This window comes from Vanellus vanellus (genome assembly GCF_965231255.1).
Source record: "Vanellus vanellus genome assembly, chromosome: 1".
Classification (NCBI taxonomy): Eukaryota; Metazoa; Chordata; class Aves; order Charadriiformes; family Charadriidae; genus Vanellus; species Vanellus vanellus.
Genome location: NC_138905.1, coordinates 89,955,481 through 89,974,896, shown reverse-complemented (window position 1 = coordinate 89,974,896; position 19,416 = coordinate 89,955,481). Strand labels below are relative to the sequence as shown.

Sequence of the window (19,416 nt, the reverse complement as noted above, 5' to 3'; positions counted from 1 at the left end):
CTAAAGTCTGCTCTCCTGAAGTCCAGGGTAGCAAGCTTACTGTGTGCCCTCCTCACCACCCTGTGGATCTCAAACTCCACTATCTCATGGTCACTGCAGCCAAGGCTGCCTTTGACTGTGACATTACCCACCAACCCCTCCTGGTTGATGAGAACAAGGTCCAGCATGGCACCTCTCCTCGTTCATGAAGTCAGTACAGAAGAGAATTTTGCAATGTCCAGCTTGCATTTATAAGTAGTTGAGGATGCATTACCCAGTAGTACTATTTGCTGTGAGTCTGATATGAGCTCCCTATTGCATGGTGCTGAGCACCCAGCCCTGGAGAGTTTACAGGCTGGTGTCCAGCCAGAGGCGGTGTACATCACTTCACCTGTGGAGGTGGGCTTGCTTTAACTGTTTCATGGGTAAAAAGCTGCTGGATAGGTAGCTGGAATATGTCCTTTCTGCAATGATAGTTGGTTTACCCATGGATGGAGAATGGCTTCACGTGCTTGTGAGACTCTGGCTTGAACATCATGTCTTTGTGCTTCTTGGATTTGTTTTCTTTTCCAGTTTCAATGCCACTTCATTTGGATCCCCATTCCTTGTCACAGTAACTACAGCAAACACCTACAAACAAGCAGCAGCTTGTTCAGCCCAGCCCTGTTTCCCAGTTATACTAACGTGTGCTGGATTGGCTCCCCGAGCTGAGCAAGGCAACCACAGAGACTAAGGAAGCCACAGAGTAACCTTCCAGTGCTATCTGGTCATGGTGGCCTATTGTGTTAATACCCTTCAGGTATTACCTGTGAGTCTTGCTTTGTGATGGTGTTTTTTTAACTTGGTTGTAGCACCCTACTGTGAAATTTATTTGGAAACAAAATTGTGTATATTTGTGTTCAGAAGGAAAAGCTGGAAGGCATGCCAAAAGAGTATTGCAAAAGTTTAGAAGTCAAAAGGCAATGGAAAAGGAGTCCAGTGTTTGCCCTTCTATCTCAAAGGGTTTTAGTTAAATTATTTTACGATGGTTTTTGTTGAAGACTATTTTTTTTAGGAATTGGTGGCTGTAGCCTCTGTTATGGTGATGATGTCAGGAAAGCTGATAATGATTATGACTTTCAAGACGGTATTTTGTTCCAGTAAACTAAACTTCCACATGAGCCTAGAATCACTAAACAAGAACAAAAAGAACAAATGGGAAATTTTCTTTTAGACTTGTGAATGCTGATGCAAGCCCTTTTTCTAATCCTGGTGTCCTCAGTGTAAACATAAGTTGCCATCTCAGGTAGCTTCCCTTCTGCAAACTTGCTAACTCTGTATGTTTTTTTCAGAATGTTTTTTCTACATTTACTCTTCTTGGAGGGTATAAAGCTGAGATATCTATGAAAAGTCTTTCACTGATCTAGTGAGAGTCCATTCTGATTTTTCAAGATGTGATGGGCTTAAAATGTGTATATCTTATCTACCTAATATTCTTTCATCAATTAGAGGCAATACATCAAGATGTATTGTCTCTTGCCAACCTCATGCAATTCAATAAGGCCAAGTGCAAGGTCCTACATCTGGGTCAGGGCAATCCCAAGCACAAATACAGGCTCAGCGGGGAATGGCTGGAGAGCAGTCCTGAGGAGAAGGACCTGGGTGTGCTGATTGACGAGAAGCTCAACATGAGCCAGCAATGTGTGATCACAGCTCAGAAGGCCAACCATATCCTGGGCTGCATCAGAAGTGTGGCCAGCGGGTCAAAGAGGTGATTCTGCCCCTCTGCTCCACTCTCCTGAGATCCCACCTGGAGTACTGCATCCTGCTCTGGAGTCCCCAACATAAGAAGGACATGGACCTGCTGGAGCATGTCCAGAGGAGAGCCACGAGGTTGATCCAAGGGCTGGAGCACCTCTCCTATGAAGAGAGGCTGAAAGAGTTGGGGCTGTTCAGCCTGGAGAAGAGAAGGCTCTGGGGAGATCTTATTGCGGCCTTCCAGTACCTAAAGGGGGCCTACAGGAGAGCTGGGGAAGGACTTTTTACTCGGGCATGTAGCGATAGGACGAGGGGGAATGGCTTTAAACTGGAAGAGGGCAGGTTCACATTAAACATTAGGAAGAAGTTTTTCACTTTGAGGGTGGTAAGACACTGGAACAGGTTGTCCAGAGAGGCTGTTGAGGCCCCATCCCTGGAGGTGTTCAAGGCCAGGCTGGACGTGGCCTTGGGCAACCTGGTCTAGTGGGAGGTGTCCCTGCCTATGGCAGGGGGGTTGGAACTCGATGATCTTCAAGGTCCTTTCCAACCTAAACCATTCTATGATTCTATGACTCTGACAAGTTATGCGTTCTCATACCCTGTTTTCTTGAGCAACGCATGGAGATCTGGAGAGGGAGCTGAAGAGATGTTCTTTTCAAATGGGAATGGTACCATTTCCATTTGGTGAAGACAAACTGCTTGCTTGCTTCTCAAAGCAAATAGTAAACTGAGGGCCTTCTACTCCACAGCCATTCTACTTCTGCAACTGTGTGGTGGCCAGATAATGTAAGGATAAATGTCAGTTGCTGGTGCGGTGGCCTGCATTAAAACCCTTGCATACAAACAAAAGCAGCCTTCCCTGTCTAGTTGAGGTCATCCAGCAGTGTATTCCTGTATTGTTAGGTGGGGTATATGTGGGTTATGGTCATCTCAGTATCATTTACAGCAGAATCAGGTGCTAGCTGATGAACTGCTTTTTCATCCCTAACTATTCAGGTCATCGTCAATCGTCTTTGCAGCTTTCCCAGTAATGTTGATTGGGTTGGGTACATAAGAGTCCAAGCAAGAAAATTCTCAGTTCTAGCCTTGGGTCTATGTTTTTGTGTGTGTTGGCTTAACTTTATAACACAAGTTCACAGGCACAGTTCACACCGGGTAAGTGGAAGCTACTGAACTTTCTTCCTCTTATGTCTGCTGCACTTGTCCTCTGTGTCTTATCTGACAGTCACCTCTGACCTGAGCACAGGGCTGTGATTCTGGATTAGAGCAGCAGGAAGAAGGCACTTCTGTAAATGACCTCCGGATCTGAATAACCAGTCCAGTGACAAATGCTGATCTCCCTGTGAATATTGCCAGCATCTAGGTCAGACTTAGGAAGGGGACAGGCTTCTTCCACCTAGTTTTGGAGCTGTCTTTGTCTTTGGCTAACACCTGTCTGTACTCTCCTTTCTCTTCCTGCAGGTAGATGCAGTACGGGTATATGTGAACAGCAGCTCTGAGAACCTCCAATATCCTGTCCTGTTTGTAGTTCGCCAGCAGAAAGGAGTGCTGTCGTGGCAGGTCCCGCTCATTTTTCGAGGCCTGTAAGTACTGGAGTCTCTTCCTTGTAACACACTTGTCTGCCAGCTGTATCCATCATCAGCCTTCCTCAAGTGCTAGATCTTGCTACTTGTGTAGACTGCAGGGCTTGATTGCAAAGCATGCTTGCTCACTGTCAGCTGAACATTAGTAAGACCAGGATTTGGTAGGTAACCTCTTACTTGGCAGCCTGCTTTTGCCTCTTAGTTTCTCAAATAAGTACACGGAGTACCAGGAGGCTTGTCTGCTGGGGATCTGCCTGTGTCACCAGTCAGTGAATCTACCACATGACATTGTTGTCATTTCCTCGATTGCTTACAGTGTGTGCAAGTAGTTCTTGGGTTCTAGTTTGGAGCAGGGTTTGAACAAGCTCGCAAAAGAGCACCCTAACTGTTGTGTTACAGTGCATTTGGGGATAAAGGCTCTCCTCTGTTTCTCGCCCCAGGTACACTGAAGTTGAGTCTATTCTGGGTGGTGGTGGTTGTTTTGGGGGTGCTTTCTTTGTGAAATGGATGCTGCTGTGTAGCCTCAGCAACTTCAGAGCTAATTAGGTTGCAAATATTGAGACTTTGCAGACACTTTAGACCATCTGAGATGTGAAGCTTCATCCTGTGGCTGAAATCCTGGTGCCAGGCAGCAGATACTCTGCAGTGTCTTGCCTGATGCAGGGGACGGTTACAGCAGTGGCTGTTCTGAGCTGTCGTTGCGTGCTCTGCCTCCAGCAAATGGCAAATGTGCTTGATCTGCAGATGGCACAGGCAGCCTTGAGGGAAGTGAAATGCTGGGGATGGCCAGTCCCTTGGGCAGACCACAAGAGGCAAGAGAGGTGGAATTTAAGCTCTGAACAAAAGACTGAACAGTCTTGGCCTATCAGATTAGTAGTTCAGTTATGCAAGCAGGGGAAAAACTATGTCATTCTTCGAACTGCTGAACAACTTTTTAACAGCTATCTCTCTCTTCCATCCAACTTTCCCTTCCCTCCTCCCCCTGGCTGTTGTAGCTATCAGAGGACCTACAATTACCAAGAAGTGAGTCGGACCCTCTGTCCGTCTGAGCCAACAACTGAGACAGGACCCTCTGACCAGATTATATTTGTGGATGTCGCTTCCATGGCACCATTTAATATTGCGTATGAACTGCTAGTCACCAGGCTCGAGAACTTCCAACTTGAGTAAGCTGGGATGTGAAAATACAAATGTAATTTCTTCATGTATCTGTTATACAGAGATTTGGTCCATCTGCCTACTCTTCCCTTCTTTTTCCTTTCTAGAATTTTTTTTTTTTTTCATAGAATCATAGAATAGTTTTGATTGGAAAGGACATTTAAAGGTCACCTAGTCCAATTCGCCCCTGCAGGTTGGGGGACAGGGATATCTTCAACTAGACCAGGTTGCTCAAAGCCCTGTCCAACCCGACTTTGAATGTTTCCAGGCTTGGCACATCTACTGCCTCTCTGGGCAACCTGTTTCAGTGTCTCACCACTCTCATAATAAACAATTTCTTCCTTCTATCTAGTCTGAATCTGCCCTCTTTTAGTTTAAAACCATGACCCGTTTTCTTTTGTTTAATCTGAAGGTAGTCTGTGTGTATTCCAACTCTGAAAGTTTTAGACTTCAACATGCTGGCGTTTCTTTTCTAGGACCAACAAAGCATTTAACTTCACTGCCAGCCCTTCCCAGCCCCAGGTAAGGAGGAGTCCTGTGTAGAGTTGCTTGTATGTCTTACCACATGCAAATGGTTGATGTGATCCTTTGTTAGAGATGGCAAAAGCCTTATATGACTAGCTCATTTCTCTCTTAGGATGGAGGGAAAAGTCCTTACTGTTGAATTTTCTGTGGTTATAGTGAAGAGGTGGCAGTCCCTCAGCCCATCTAGGGGCATGTTTGGGTCCTCTTGCAAAGCAATTAAGTGAACCAAAAACCGTGGCCAGAGCAAATGAATGGTATCTGCAGTTCAGGAAATTCCAGAAATATACAGAAGTCCAGAGGCCGTTGGACCTCTACGCTTCATGGGAAGTGAGATGGTGTGCACCAGTGTCTTGTTCTAGCCAGCGCTGGTTCAATTGTCCTAGCATGACTAGCCAAGATGCAGTCTTTGCTGGAGAAAAATAAATACGTAAATAAATAAGCTATAAAGGAACAACGGAACTCAGACTGCTATTCCTTGCTCAGGGCAGCAAGTCAAGTTGTGAGGTGATAAATGAAATGCCTGGTAAGTCTGGTTATTATTTCAGAAGAGAGCATGCATGTACAGCACATCCAGCTGAGCAGCCTTGTATAGAGCCCTGCAGATACTACAAGTCCTCTCTTGAATGAAAATGCTGTTGGCAGTAACTATAGTGATACGGGAGCTCATAGAGCTGTGCAAGTATGTGATTTACCCAGGCTGTCTGGTACTCCATTTTTGTTGTTGCTGTCACTGTTAGTAACACCACTTAATTTTAGGTTTCCTATTACCAGGTATCCCCGCTAATCTTTTTTGCTGTCAAATGCCTTAAGCTGGTTTGCAGATACATGCAGTATTTTATACCATAGAAGTATAGGGAATGGTGGTGCCTCTTTATAAGTCTTCATTACTTAGGATCTTGTAATTTGAATGTAGACTACTTAGGATCTGGCCTAGAATTAACTTTGTGACTTTGGTCTGTCATTTGTCACAATTAATAACATGAGATTGGTGACTTTTAGTTATAGGCCAGATGTAGACAGTAGAAGATGAGTGATTTTTTAATTGGTATAATGCTGAGGTTTTTGTAAATCAAAGTATTAAGTACTCGGGGGGGGGGGGGGGGGGGGAGGAGGAGAAAGAAGGCAATTCAAAATCTAGATGAGTGTTGGAATAGCCCCAAGACTGGAAAAAGACGAGTGTAACAACTGAAGGAGTTATTGTCTGGAACCCAGCTCATGCCTGAGGGCAGAAGGAGAAATTAGATATGCTCTTATAGGTCAGGAGTGGTGCCTGGATGTGTTTATACCACTTACAGTCTGTGCAGAAGAGAACTGTAGGCCTTAATGCCCCTTATGTTAATTTTGTACTCTGGTATAAGCGTGGTTTAAAAGCAAATTATAGAAGGGTCCTCATGGGTTACTTCCTTAAGGTCACAGTTTTCCAAGGGTAGTGCACCTGCAAAACCAAAGAGCTCAGACTGCCAGCATCCTTGCTTGGTGGAGATAAAATGTGCTCTGTTGAAGAAACTGGTTTGGTGAGTTTTCAGTTTGTAAGGGCTTGTGGTTGGAGCCAGCACTCCCTCAGCAGTGAAGGGACCTGCTTGGAGGGGGTGGTGGGACTAAATGCATTAGTAGAAATGGGCAAACTTGAAAAAGCCTGGGTGATTGGTGATTTCTTACTTATCCCTGCCTTTGCAGTTGGATGCCCTACTTCCTGGGAAGGAGATGGGGGAAGGGAAATCTGAAACGGCTGGCCCTTGCTCAGCACTAAGATTTGTGTGATGTAAAGGAAGTTCACTGGTTGGGAAAGTTTCAGGTTGTGGTTTCAGAGCAGGAGCTTCAGTAGTTTCCCTCTCCATGGGCTATGGCTGCCCCAGGGCAGCAGCAGCACTGCCAGGTGGCCATAAGGATGGGAGGAAGGTGGCTGGTAGCAGTCTTCAGCCTTGTGTCCCCTCTGTGGTGGGGTGAGATGCCCATCAGCCCCTCGTGGCAGCTCTGACTGTAAGCCTGAGCACTCAGGGTCTGGGCTCCAAGCGGGATGATGGGAGCCCTTCCAACAAGCCTGCCTACTGGGGCAGGCACAGAAACCCTGCCTCTCCAGCAGCTGGCTGGTGCAGTACATCAAACTTCTATGGGAAAAATATGCAAATAATGATGTTGCCTGGGACATCTTTTGCCCAAATCTGAAAAAGCCCATTCTGGGACAGAGAAGGGTATTTCCTGATCCCAGAGACTATCCAGTGGGCCTGCTCAAAGCATGAAAGCACAAGAAACACCATTCCTTGTCCCCAGAGGAATATTGGCAGATGTTAGTCTCTCCCAAATTTTTTCAGAGCTTTAGCTGAATTATTTTCGAAGCTGAAGTGAGAAGTGAAAACCCACATTACCCTTTGCCCTCAACAAAACCCCCTAAATCCTGCAACTATATCAAGCATTTATTTATGAAACTCTTAACAGAGTTTCAACCATTTGACCTAATACTTTTCACAGTCTATCTTTGAAGCAACCCATCTGAGATAAATTCCGTGATATGTTCTATATATAAAATACGGCCAGCAGTATGGAAACATCTGGAAATTGCTCATAGCAACATAAAATGGAGTAGGGTATAAAATGAAGTCACTTCTGCTTGATCAGGTGGAAAAAAAGCTTAAGGGGAGCAGAAGCTATGCTGTATCTTGCAAGTTGAAGACGTCTAACAGCATGATGTGCAAGGGGGAAGAGTTGTCTGTATATATTTAATCTGCTCTTCTGTAGTTGAAGGTCCTAATATTTGAAATCTGAATTTTTGTGAAATTGCTCCACATCCAACCCCAAAGCTGAGCTTGGGCTGTGCAGGTCCTTTAGGGAGACACTGAAGCTACTGGCAGGGGTGATTTCTGGGCCATAACTCTCAGTACTCTGCTTTCTCCTCAGTATTTTCTGTACAAGTTTCCTCAGGATGTCGACTCAGTCATTATTAAAGTGGTGTCTGATGCAGTCTACCCATGCTCAGTTGTCTCTGTCCAGGATATTGTGGTAAGTCTGAGCAGAGGAGGGTAAGGAGCTGCCTGCTGGAGCTCTGTGTCCTCCTGTGAGGGACTTAATCTCCCCAATAGAGAGAAAAGCTCTAGTAGGGGGCTAGTGTAGTGGTGGTGAAGGGAGCCCTGAAAGAAGAATGAAAATCTTGTGGGAAGGAGGCAAAGACAGATGCTGAGTTCAAGCAGCTCATACAGAGATTTTTGTTGCAAGTAGGTGAATAAGCTGTTCCTCTCCAGCCATAGGACGTTCGTTATGTTCCCCTCATGAGGTTTAATACCGTACTGCCTTGTGACATGGGTCTGTCTCTCTGTGGAGTGGTGTTGGATGGGATGCTGGTGGCTGAGGGAGGGGACAGTGCTGTTCCCTTGGCTCTCCCCTGGCTCAAGGCAGTATGGGGAACTTCTAATTTCCAGACATGAGTTCTCTTATCCTTTCCAATTTGATTTCTTCTCTATGCAATTCCTCATTCCCTTTCCTGGGAAGGGGAGAACAGCTGTCCCCTGCCATGGAGGTTGGCTATTGATTGCAGCTAGGAAATAGCCACCTATTTATCCTACTTTCCCACCTCCCTGAGTGGTGCAGGGACCCGCAGTGCTGGAGCAGCAAGATGGTGACACAGGTGCAAGATGCCTTGGTTGCTGCCTGTGAAGTTCTGGCAGTTGCCTTTAATACTTGGGGTGAGGAGAGAAGTGGGTAACATCAGCTCCTGCCCATATCCCTGTGTTTGAATGGTAGAAGGATGGGAGAGGAGACTGTGACAGGTGATTTTTCAACCTGTCAGTACTAAGAGTAGTGGGAAACAGTAAGATGAGGGCAAGCACTTCCCATATGGTTCAGACCGCAAGGTGTGTCACACAGCCAGTGTATGGTTGAGTGTATTCACTGTCCTGTGGGAATGGTGGAGTGATCATTCTGGCTGAATCCTCTTGTGGGATTAAACTGCAGCCTCTTGTGAGACTGCTGAGATCAGTGATTGCAGGCTGTAACTGATGTCTTCAGAGCAGCTTTCCTGAATGGGTCCTAGCTTTTTTGTTCCCTTTGTCAATCCAAGCGGGGCCCTTTTCTGCTGCTCTGCACTGTCTGTTCTCCTGCTGGCTCCCTACAAAATTAGTTTGGATTTTGTGCCTGGTTTAACCCTTAGTTGTGTCTGTTTTAGTGCCCAGTGTATGACCTGGACCATAACGTGGAGTTCAATGGTGTTTACCAGTCTATGACAAAGCAGGCAGCTATAACAGTGCAGGTGAGATGCTGATTTTTTTTTTTTTGTCTCAGTGTTGTGGGGTTGGGTTTTCTTTTTTCAGTGGCTTGTCTTGTGCATCCCTAGTTTTATGTTATTGATTCTGGTATGGCTGTGATCCTTTGTTTTTATTAGATAAGCTGATATAAGTAGAAGAAGAGATGTTACCTTTTACTACAAAACCTTGCTTACGTTTGCGTAGGCAGTTGTGTTATGTCTTAGGTGCTGAGACTCTAGATCAGAGACGCTGCAGCCAGGTGTCTCCTGTTTGAATCTTGGCTCTTCTATCACCAAATGGTAGTAGTAAGGCCTTATAATGAGCAAAGCTTAGGTAGATGGTTTGCGCTAAATAAAATAAATAAATGCATTAGCATTAGTTTGCTTGTACTGGGGCACTGCTGTACTGCATACTGGTGAACTCAGTGAGCTTATTGGCAGCAAGGATGTGGGAGCAACCCCAGAAGCCAAACTCTGTCCAGAACAAGCAGGTCTCTGTAAAACTGGTGCCAGTGTAGCAACTAAAACATGATCTCTGGATCTGTGGAGATCATCATCTGCTTTGCATTGGAGGGAGAGGCTGCTGCATTTGTTATGGATTCTGTCACCTTCTGTCCTCCCATGCAGAGAAAGGACTTCCCAGGTGATCAGTTCTTCGTTGTATTTGTCATCAAGCCAGAGGATTATGCCTGTGGGGGTTCTGTGCCTTCCTCCATTCATGGTAAGTTGTGCTGGGAGGTGGATTTGGTTGTAGCATCCAGGTGGTGGGGCAGCAGGAGTCCTTGGGAACCTTTCTGTGGGACGGCACGGGATGGTCATGTAGCTCTGTCTTATCCAGGTAGCTGTGAGGAAGAGTGAAGTATAGACTTAATATTGTTGTGTAGGTTAAAAGTCTTGATCAACCCTGGAAGTGGCTGGCTAGTACAACACCTGGCTTGCTGGGGTTATGTACTCTTCTGAGGAGTTACTGGTGTCTTGGGAGATACTGGAGACACCCAAGAAGTGCTGCTGACAGCTTTTTGGGTTTTTTTCCTACTGCTGTATTATCCTCCTACCTGCATGGAGGCCCAGATGGCAGTTCCTGCAGAGAGCACTTTCTCCAACTGTTATCTTGGGACCTATGACAGCCTCTGGACTTCGGGGGAGCAGGAATAGGTAGTGATTTTTGGGGGAATAATTTTGAGACACTTGTTCTAATACCTTTCCCAGCCAGAAGACACTCTGTCCACCTCCTGGGCAGTGGTAAAAGCAAAGCCTCCACCACTCATGTGGTGGATGAAACTGTAGTGGGGATGAAGCTGTCCCTATGACAATCTCGAGCCCATTTCAGTCCAGGGACATTCCTATCCTTAAAGCTGAATGGCTTCCTCCCAGTAGTAGAAGCAAGACTGCATCCAGCAGTTATACTGGGCTCCTACAGTTCCCACCCCATAGAATAATTGTCACATTCCAGGTGTCTTTCTCTTACCCTAAAGCTGTCAGCAGAGCTGTACTGGCAGGGTATGCTAAACCCTGCTGAAACATAACAAGTTGCTAGCATGGCATCCTGCACAGAAGTGTTTTGCCAGCAGAGTTTTGGCCAAAGGCAAAAATGGTGTCCCAGTATTTGTAGTGACAGAAACTGCCCTTTGGGGACTATGTGAATAGGAGACGAGATGCCTGTGGGATTTGGGCATCCAGACTTGAGCAATGTGTGGAAGACTCAAGCAGTGATTTCTAGTCTGAAATCTAGCTGTGGATAGAGGGGTGGAGGGGAAATGTGTGGAAAAGGCTGCATGGGAAAGGTTTACAGCAAAACCGCACACAGATTTTAGTAAAATGCCAGACCCCCTGGTGTTATTGCAAGTGCAAAGAACTGAGATAATAGCCAGGAATCATTAATGTTTGATTGTTTTTACATTTGGTGTACACTTTGCATCTCACAGGGAATGTAAACCGTACCTGGAACCTGCAGCGGACGAAGAATCTTCAAGTGACAATTGTGCCCTCTATTAAAAGTCAGTGTCTTTGTGCAAAGCAATGAAGCTTTATGGGGGGACTTGACAGTTCTGTGTAGGAGGGTATGGCTGGGCCGGCAGCCCTCTGATGGGATGGTGCAGAAAGTGACAGCAGAAGAGTCAAAACCATTGCAGCCCTGGTCCCTTCCAGGAGGTGGTGTGTGACACAGGATGGTTTCACAGACACACCAGCTAGCACTGGAGGTGAAGAAATGGGAGAAAACCTTGCAGCAGGTTCTGGTGATTCCTCTTGAAGAAAGCAGATGAGTCTTGAAGGACTGTTTGGGGCTGGGCATTGTCACCAGGTGCTATTGGGAAGAGCAGGACAGGAGCGCTGGCTCTTGAGAGGAGCTGTCCCTGCTCTGTGAGCTGACTGATGCCTTCTCTTTCCTCAGAGTCTGTTTATGTCCAGGCCATGTTCTTCAGCTTCCTGAGTTTCCTCTCCTTTTACCTGGGCTCAGTGGTGGTTGCTTTTGTGCACTATATCAGGTGAGTCGAAGGGGTTTACAAGAGCAGCCTTTCTGTTTCTCTTCATCCTCAGAGATGCCTCACCCTGCAGTGAATTCAGGGCAAGTGGGGCAGCAAGTATCTCAACAGAGCAGCCAAACAAATCCATGACTACTCAGTGGCCTCCTACTGACCATCAGCCAGGAAACTTTTCTTCCTCTGCTGTGGCGATAATGGCAATGAGAAAAACCTAAGACTCTACCCTCTTGTGTCTTGGAGTCCCAAGAGTGCTGGTTTTCCTTCCTGACCTGCCTCTGCTGCCCCAGATCTCTATGTCTGGGCTTGTGTTGAGGGGAATATCTACATCTGAGATGAACTTGTGCACAACTACCATGACAGGTTGCTCTTGGGGAGGGAGGGGTGGGGAGGAGAAAGCGAAATTCTTCCCAGTTGCCTCAAGATCCCCTGTTGCTCACTGGAGGTGATCTTGAAGACCTCTTGAGTGAGAGCAGGACTGGAGTGGCAGGAAGGGGACAGCAACCCAAAAGGGAGGTAAGATTTCCTCCCATAGGGCATGTAACTGCTAGCACAGGATGAGAGCTTTGGTGGGGCAGCAGGCAGGTGCTCTCAAGGTGCTGGGGATGGTAGAGTTTGTTGGCATCTATCACTACTGCCTGTATAGGCAGTGACAATGGTTAAGCAAATCCTTTGTCCAAACCGTGGAGGCTTGAGAGTAGGGAAGCCCCTTCAACACTCTTTCCTGCTCTACTCGGCAAAGGTTGGCATGAGAAGAGCCATATAAAGCTTTCAGCAAATAGCAGCCAGCTCCTCAGACTGAATGTGACAATTTTCAGCTGCTTCAGCAGAGGGGATCTTAAAAGTTTTGTGCTCTGAAACAAAAAAATTTCAAGATGGGAGCATGGATAAACTTCAAGACACATCAATGAAACAATATTTCATTGGAACAATTCAAGGAAATTACTTAAGCGTGTGTGCGCAGTTATTTTTTTCTTTGTTGGGAGCATATGTTTTTTTTTTTTTTCTTACTCACCCCAGCTTGGCACCTGCATTGAAGGTATTGGCTTCTTAAGCATTTTTCTGATGCATGCCTTTTCAGTAGATTCTTATGCACATGGTCTCCTGAGCAGGGGAGTTTGGTTTAGGAGGGTTGTGTGAGAGTCTCTCCCAACATGCAGTGCAGGATGGGATGGTCATGTAACTGGTTGTCCTGCCTCTGGTGGATAATTGAGGGGGTAAAAAACCCTCCTCTGTTGCTTTGGAAATCAGAGAGGTGGACAGCAAGCAGTTACAGCTGAGCCATGCCTAGTCCAAAGAGTATTTTGTTTCTTTGTTTCTTTTTGCTGGGTTTTTGTTTGCTTTGTTTTTAGAGCTTGTCCCGTGTTTGCCTGTTGGTGTCCTAGCTGATCCTGCCATGGCTGGCAGATGATGGGGTTTGCTGGCTGTCTCATTAGTGCTGCCTGTTCTTTTTCAGAGTTCGGAGGAAGGCTTTGGCTGGAAGATTGAGTCCTGAGGACGGTAAGGTCTCTCTTCTGTTGTGTTACAGCTTTAAGTGAATAGCACAGGTCCCAGGCCAGGCAAAGGACAGACTGTCAGTCAAGAACCTTCTGTCTCTTCAAGCCTTTTTCCCCTGTACGTGTACCACATAGTCTCTGGTGCTGATGAAAGATGTTAGAGCTGCTTCTCTACTCTCACAAGAGAGGGTGTTTGAAGCAGGCTCTCCTGAACCTGGTTTTGACCCCTGCCCTGAAGAGCTGGCTTTTAGAGAGGTGGAGGAAGAGCAAGCCTTGGCTAGACCTGGCTACAGGCTAATGTTACTTCTGCCAGGTCTATTCATTTCTAAACAAGGCACTTTGAGTTTGTCAGCTCTTAGGCTTTAAGATTTCCTCTGCCTGGTTTAAGCACGAGGTCTCTAATTTTAAAATTTAATTTAAATTTTAATTTGTTTTTAACTGGGAGTTGGAGACAACCAAGTGAATGAATGACTAATACAGTTAGGTAGTAGTGTTTGTGTTATTTACTTTGGTATTGGATTCAGTTTACTTTATGCTGCACCCACGTTTCAACATACCACAGATTTCTGTGTTATAAAAACATAGCTGCATCTAAGAGGCTACCAGTGAAAGATGGAAATTTTTGTCGGAGGTGGGGGAGGGCACTGGGAGTTTCTGCTTTCTGGAAAAGTGTGGGATGCTGGCTGTGTCATTTTGTTTAAATATTTAGTGCCTGCGAAGTAGTTCAAAGCGTTGGTCCGAGGATAAAGGCATCATCATTTGTACCTCTTTCCTGGGGAAAGGGAGGATGTTGTGTTTTTGCAGCATTGAAAGGTTGTTGGTAGGTTCCCTTTTTTAATCCCCAGCTTCTTCAATCTCTCCAGTCTATTACATACCATCAGGTAAGCATGCTAGTATAACCAAGCTGTGCTTGAAGGATCAGCAGTGGAACTTCACTCTGACCTGGCATTACTTGAATTAATATTTCTGCCAAGAACCTGGGGGCATTTGGCTTCTCAGGAGTGGCTTCTTCAGCCACTGTGATCCACACAGGCATCCCTGTGTGTGGAATGTGTGTGAAAGGTTTTCTTCACAACCAAATGAGTAGGGGACTGTAAAAATGTGCTTAAAAATATTCTATTTTTAAGTCATTTGGGATGGATCCTGCTGCGAGACAACAGCAGGTCTTTGGGCACTGAAGAAATGGGAAGAGCCTGTGTGTTCTGGAGTTTGGGGAAGATGAAGGGACCTGTATGAGGCCCTGGAAGAGCTCCAGGGTGGTGACAAGGGATCACTGTCTAAGGCAAGGAGGCACAGTCTCAGCTGGGTGAGACCAGAGGACCCAGAGAGTGCTGCTGGTGCTGCAGCTGAGGGCTCAAGTGCTGAAGACAGCTTAGAAGCTGCTTTCCAAGCTGCCCTGATCAGAAGTGGAAGTGAAATTCTGGTGCTTGGGAAGTTCCCAAAGAAGCTGCAGGGCACAGATGATGTGCTTAGCATCAACCTAGAGGGCAGAGAACTGGTTTCCTGCGCAGAAGGACTGTTGAACAGTATCCCTGTGAAAGGACAGAGGAGCGCAGTTCCTTCAGAGTTTACAGGTTTCCTCCCAGAGACACCTGCTCCTTCTGTGACCTGTCCTCTCCCTTGTATTCTATGTCATCTTCATAGAGTCATTTCCTCTGGGGAGGAACCATGTCCTACCCTTGTGCTGTTTCTTTCTCTGTTGTGTCTCTTCAGGGTGTGTGTCTGATGCCTATAAAATGGTAACTAGCTTCTTCCCTGTCATAGAATAGTTTGGGTTGGAAGAGACCTTTAAAGGTCATCTAGTCCAAATCCCCCTGCAATGAGCAGGGACATCGTCAACTACATCAGGTTGTTCAGAGCCTTGTCCAACCTGGCCTTGAATGTTTCCAGGGATGGTGCATCTGCCACCTCTTTGGGCAACTTGTTCCAGTGTTTCACCACCCTCATTGTAAACAATTTCTTCCTAATCGCTGGTCTGAATCTACCCTCTTTTAGTTTAAAAGCGTTAGCCTTAGTGTCTTATCACTACAGGCCCTACTAAAAAGTCTGTCCCCATCTCTCTTACTTTCCCCCTTTAAGTCTAAGGTCTCCCTGGAGCCTTCTCTTCTTCAGGCTGAACACCACCAACTCTCTCAGCTTTTCTTCATAGGAGAGGTGTTCCATCTGTCCTCCAGGTCACCCAGGGCACACCAACTTTCTCTCAATTTTTTTCTCCTCTTCCCACCCACTGTAATTTGTTTTCCTCCAAAGTATGCCTGGGTCTCGCCTTCTCCATCACTGCTCCCCTTTCCTTTCCCCTCCTTCACCAAGAAATTGTGGATGGAGGTGCTGAGGAATCTTCCTCTGCCTGTTGTCTTTGAATATCCTGCAGCTCCATGTGCCCCTTTGCTCTTGCCATCCATCTTATGCCCAGCTTCTGTGGCTAACTTTTTTAATCCTGTGGGACACCTCCCATTCCACATCATCACTCTGGTGGAGGCAATAGCTGGAGGAACCACACCTAGTGCAGTACATTTACTTTGCTGACTCACTTGCACACTGGGAAGTGGGACTGAAATTAGTGGGTGAACTGGGTCTGAAGTGGCTGTTAGAGACAGGGCAGAGTGCCTCTTCTGCCTGGCCTCCCTGCTTTGTCCAGATCTAAATATTCCCTTGGTTACTTGGGAGAGAAGGTTGACAAGTCACTTGAGAGCATAAAGCCTGGTCTAAAAGAGGGAGGGAGCATCTCTGTGGGACAGGACTGATGGGAGAAGGAAGCGTGCATGTGCCTTGGTGCCATGAACAGGGGGAAATGATTCTTGTGTCCTCTTCTCAGTGATCTAGCTTTCCAAATTACTTTAAAGCAACAGGAAAAACTTCCACAAAAGAGGGAGGGTTGCACAGCAGGTGAAGAGTAGGAGGTAGATCTTGCTTTTGCAGCAACCTACAAAATATCCTGCTAATCCCAGGTCAGGGCTGAAGCAGTGTCATGTGGGGGGCTGCAGCGAGGCAGAGCCTTCCCTCTGGTGCTCAATCCTTGCCATGTTGTCCTCTTCAGACACTCCTCTGTGCTATTCATTGCCCTGTCAGAGGGATGGAGCAGGAGGGTAGAGAAGCTGAAAGGGAGGGCAAGTCTTAGCCCACAGCCCAACAAGCACAGTGAACATGTGAAAGGAAGGCAGTAATTTGGACTTGAAACATCAAATGTCATTGCTGTAAGCCTAGGAATTGGGCTCAGGCAGGGAAAAGTTTTGAGGCTCTTTATGTATATGGCTAATGGAAATAGTATAAAAACCTACACAAGGTATTACAGAAGTGCCTGGAATGGCTAGCTGGAAAGAGGAGTCTGCCTTTGTCTGTGAGTCTGGGACAGAACAGGTACTGGAAAGCCAGAGATGCAGCTTGGGAAGCCAGGCCATTGCCAGGCTGCAGTAAGGTTGCTTACCTTGAAATACTGCCCCATGTCCTGTGTCCCTTCGCTGCTGACTGGTCACACAATGTTGTTATGAAGGTGAAGCTTTACAAGAAGCTGGACCTGTCTCACGGTCTGCTGCCATTGGAAGATGTGGTCCTGCTCCTCCTGCTCTTGCTTCCTCGCTTTTGGGGAGATAGGTGTTTGATCCCTCTGTGAGGGGGTTCAGCTGGCTGTGTTTCCTGATGTGTTTGCTGCCAGTTCAGCAGCTGAGCTGAACCACAGGGGAATCAAACAGGCACCAGGCAAAAAGAGAGAATGTGAAGCCAGATGAGGAAAAGTCCCAGTGCAACCCGACGGGGATGTGCAGCCCTCCTTGCTTCAGATGTGTGGGCGGGAGGCAAGGACTTCCCAGCCCTCAAAAGCTTGCCCCTCTTGTTATCAGCACAAGACCGTGACCACTTTTTTACACAGAGCACTTTTGCTTTCTCTTTGCTTGGTTAAACTATGTAGCAGCTGTCTTGACAAAGGCTGTTTATGAATCTTCCAGGGATAACTGGAGCTAGCAATATTTGAATAGATCAGTGTGTAAAGATGGGAAGGAGAAAAATTAGAAATTCATAAGGGTGCTCTGAATATCGTGAGACTTGCTCTAGAATTTGCCAAGTCTTGCAGCCCCATAATGTGATCCCTACAGAGTGCTGGAGGGAGGCTCATGCTTTTGCAAGCTGAACTGGCAGCCTGTGTGGGGAGGCTGAAGGGAATGGGCTTGCTTCATGTTGCAAAGCAAGGGTTTCCCTTTTGCACGGTGTGCTCTAGAGGGAGATGGACATCTGTTTGGAGAAATACTGCTTTTCCCAAGCCCCTCCAGCTCTTCGAACAGACATCTGTTTCGAAGCACTGACATGAAACTAACTGTCCCTTTTGGGTCTGTTTCCATCACAGGATCTGGGATTATGACATCTTCACACCCCATCACAGCCAGCACCCCTGAGGGAAGCAGCTATGGTGCTATTGGTACAGTATCTTCCAGAACTGGGGACATGGGGAGGGTTCTGTCTGGAGCAGGGGAAGGCACTTTAAGGTGCTTTAAAGCCAGAAGAGAATATAGCTGCAAACTGCTTTAGGAGCAGCTTGCAACTACTTGAAAAAGAAAATAATTGCAGCTTGGGAGGTTCACGTTGGACTTTAGGGCAAAACATCTACATCAAAAAGGTGGCAAATCTCTGGAAGAGGTGCTCAGAGAGACTCTGTCATTGAAAATGTTTGTCTCAGATAGACAAAGACACAGTCGCCTGATAAGTGTTGATGACAATGCTGCTTCAGGCAAGAGGTTGACTAGGGACTGATAAAGGTCCCTTTCAACCAAGTCTCTTCTTAGCTCATCAAGCCTGCCTTTAGACCAAAGCATGCCTTTCACTGGAAGGTTGAAGAGTTGTGTGCCACAAGGCAAGACCGAATCAGAGATTTTTGCAGTCCAGAGGTTTTGTTAGGGGAGAAATAATGTCATGCTGTCAACGGGTGAACCATGCCCTGGCAACAGAGGAGAAAAAAACCTCCCAAGAGTCCTGCCAATCTGAGATGGTGGGAAATGCCTTCCTTTGCCAGAGCATGTATTAGTCTCCTTACTAATAATTTTCCCTTCTGTGGAGAAATTCCTATTGAATAGCTCAATGCTGTGGACTTTTTGGCATAATCCTTGAATTTGACACCTAGGGGTGAGATGGTATAGGTCCAGGGCAGTGTGAGGCAGCTGCTCAAATGGGAAAGGAGAAAGGAGAGCAGCTCTATGTAACTTTTGGCCCCAGCTCAGGATGCATTTGCTCACTGTGGTGTAAAGACAGCCCTGACACTCCAGATGTTACCCAGTTGTTGGACTGTGAAGGTGTGATGTCTCTGAATGCCTGACAAGGAAACACAGAACTGATATTTCATGAGGTTTGGGGAAAAATCAGGAGGATTTAAGTCTTGGAATAGAGTTGAGGGCTTCAGCACCAGCCTCCTCCTCTTCCCAATTCCCAGGGAAATGCTTTAAAAGCATTTGGGAAATGAGGAAGAAACTTGTTATTCGTGCTGGTATGAGCAGTGGGCTGGCTGGGAGCTTGGCCAGCTTGTGGGAAGTGCAGGCAGGAACTGTTGACCTGCAGGTGACCAATACTGTGCATGCAATATGAGCAAAGCTGATGCTCTGCATGCTTTGAAAAATTGATTTTCTTCCTCTTTGTCTTTTGCTCGACAATATTTTTAGAAAAGCTTATATATAAGGCTTATATAAAATCTGGAGCTTAACTAGGTCAGCCTGTTTCTGACCCCTGAACAGTCTGCTGCTTTTGCTAGAGTTTTCTGGCTTGTCTCAGACTTCCAGATTTCAGATCCCAGGCTAGTAAACAGTAGAAAATGTTAGAGATGAAAAGTAATAGAATAAAAGCAGGGGAAAAACCAAAATGCTGCAGAGGGTGGAATACAGTCCTTGAAAGTGCTCTTAGCTGATATCTGAGACTTGTAGGAAGATTTGTGATCATGAAAAACTTGTTCCCTGAAATGGCCATATCAACTTGTTCCAGCAGGTTGCAGCTGATATCTGGGGCAGCTTTCTTGTTGCTGGGCATAGAGGGGTTTAGCCTTTACCCTGCCTGTTTCCTTCTCCCTGCTCTGCTCCAGACGAGTCAAGCTCCAGTGGTGGACGTCAGTTGTCTTCCCCTGAGCACAGGCCACCAGCTGGTTCTGACACAGACAGCTCTGTGGAGGAGGAGAGCGACTTTGACACCATGCCAGAAATTGAAAGTGATAAGAACGTTATCCGCACTAAGGTACGGCTGGTGTTGCAGCTGTG

The 19,416-nt window shown here is 46.5% G+C and overlaps 1 protein-coding gene across 1 annotated transcript in view; it reads left to right on the top strand.

The window, feature by feature from the left end:
- The window catches only part of SIDT1 (SID1 transmembrane family member 1), a gene marked incomplete at both ends in the record, with an annotated part of 51,608 nt that overhangs the window by 19,965 nt on the left and 12,227 nt on the right, over positions 1–19,416 (top strand). Inside the window, 11 exons of the mRNA XM_082481970.1 lie at positions 3,178–3,299; positions 4,295–4,465; positions 4,934–4,979; positions 7,878–7,979; positions 9,139–9,222; positions 9,844–9,937; positions 11,142–11,213; positions 11,609–11,702; positions 13,153–13,196; positions 17,529–17,600; positions 19,245–19,393. Of these exons, the coding sequence (XP_082338096.1) occupies positions 3,178–3,299; positions 4,295–4,465; positions 4,934–4,979; positions 7,878–7,979; positions 9,139–9,222; positions 9,844–9,937; positions 11,142–11,213; positions 11,609–11,702; positions 13,153–13,196; positions 17,529–17,600; positions 19,245–19,393 (1,050 nt within the window). The remainder of the gene's footprint in view (positions 1–3,177; positions 3,300–4,294; positions 4,466–4,933; positions 4,980–7,877; positions 7,980–9,138; positions 9,223–9,843; positions 9,938–11,141; positions 11,214–11,608; positions 11,703–13,152; positions 13,197–17,528; positions 17,601–19,244; positions 19,394–19,416) is intronic.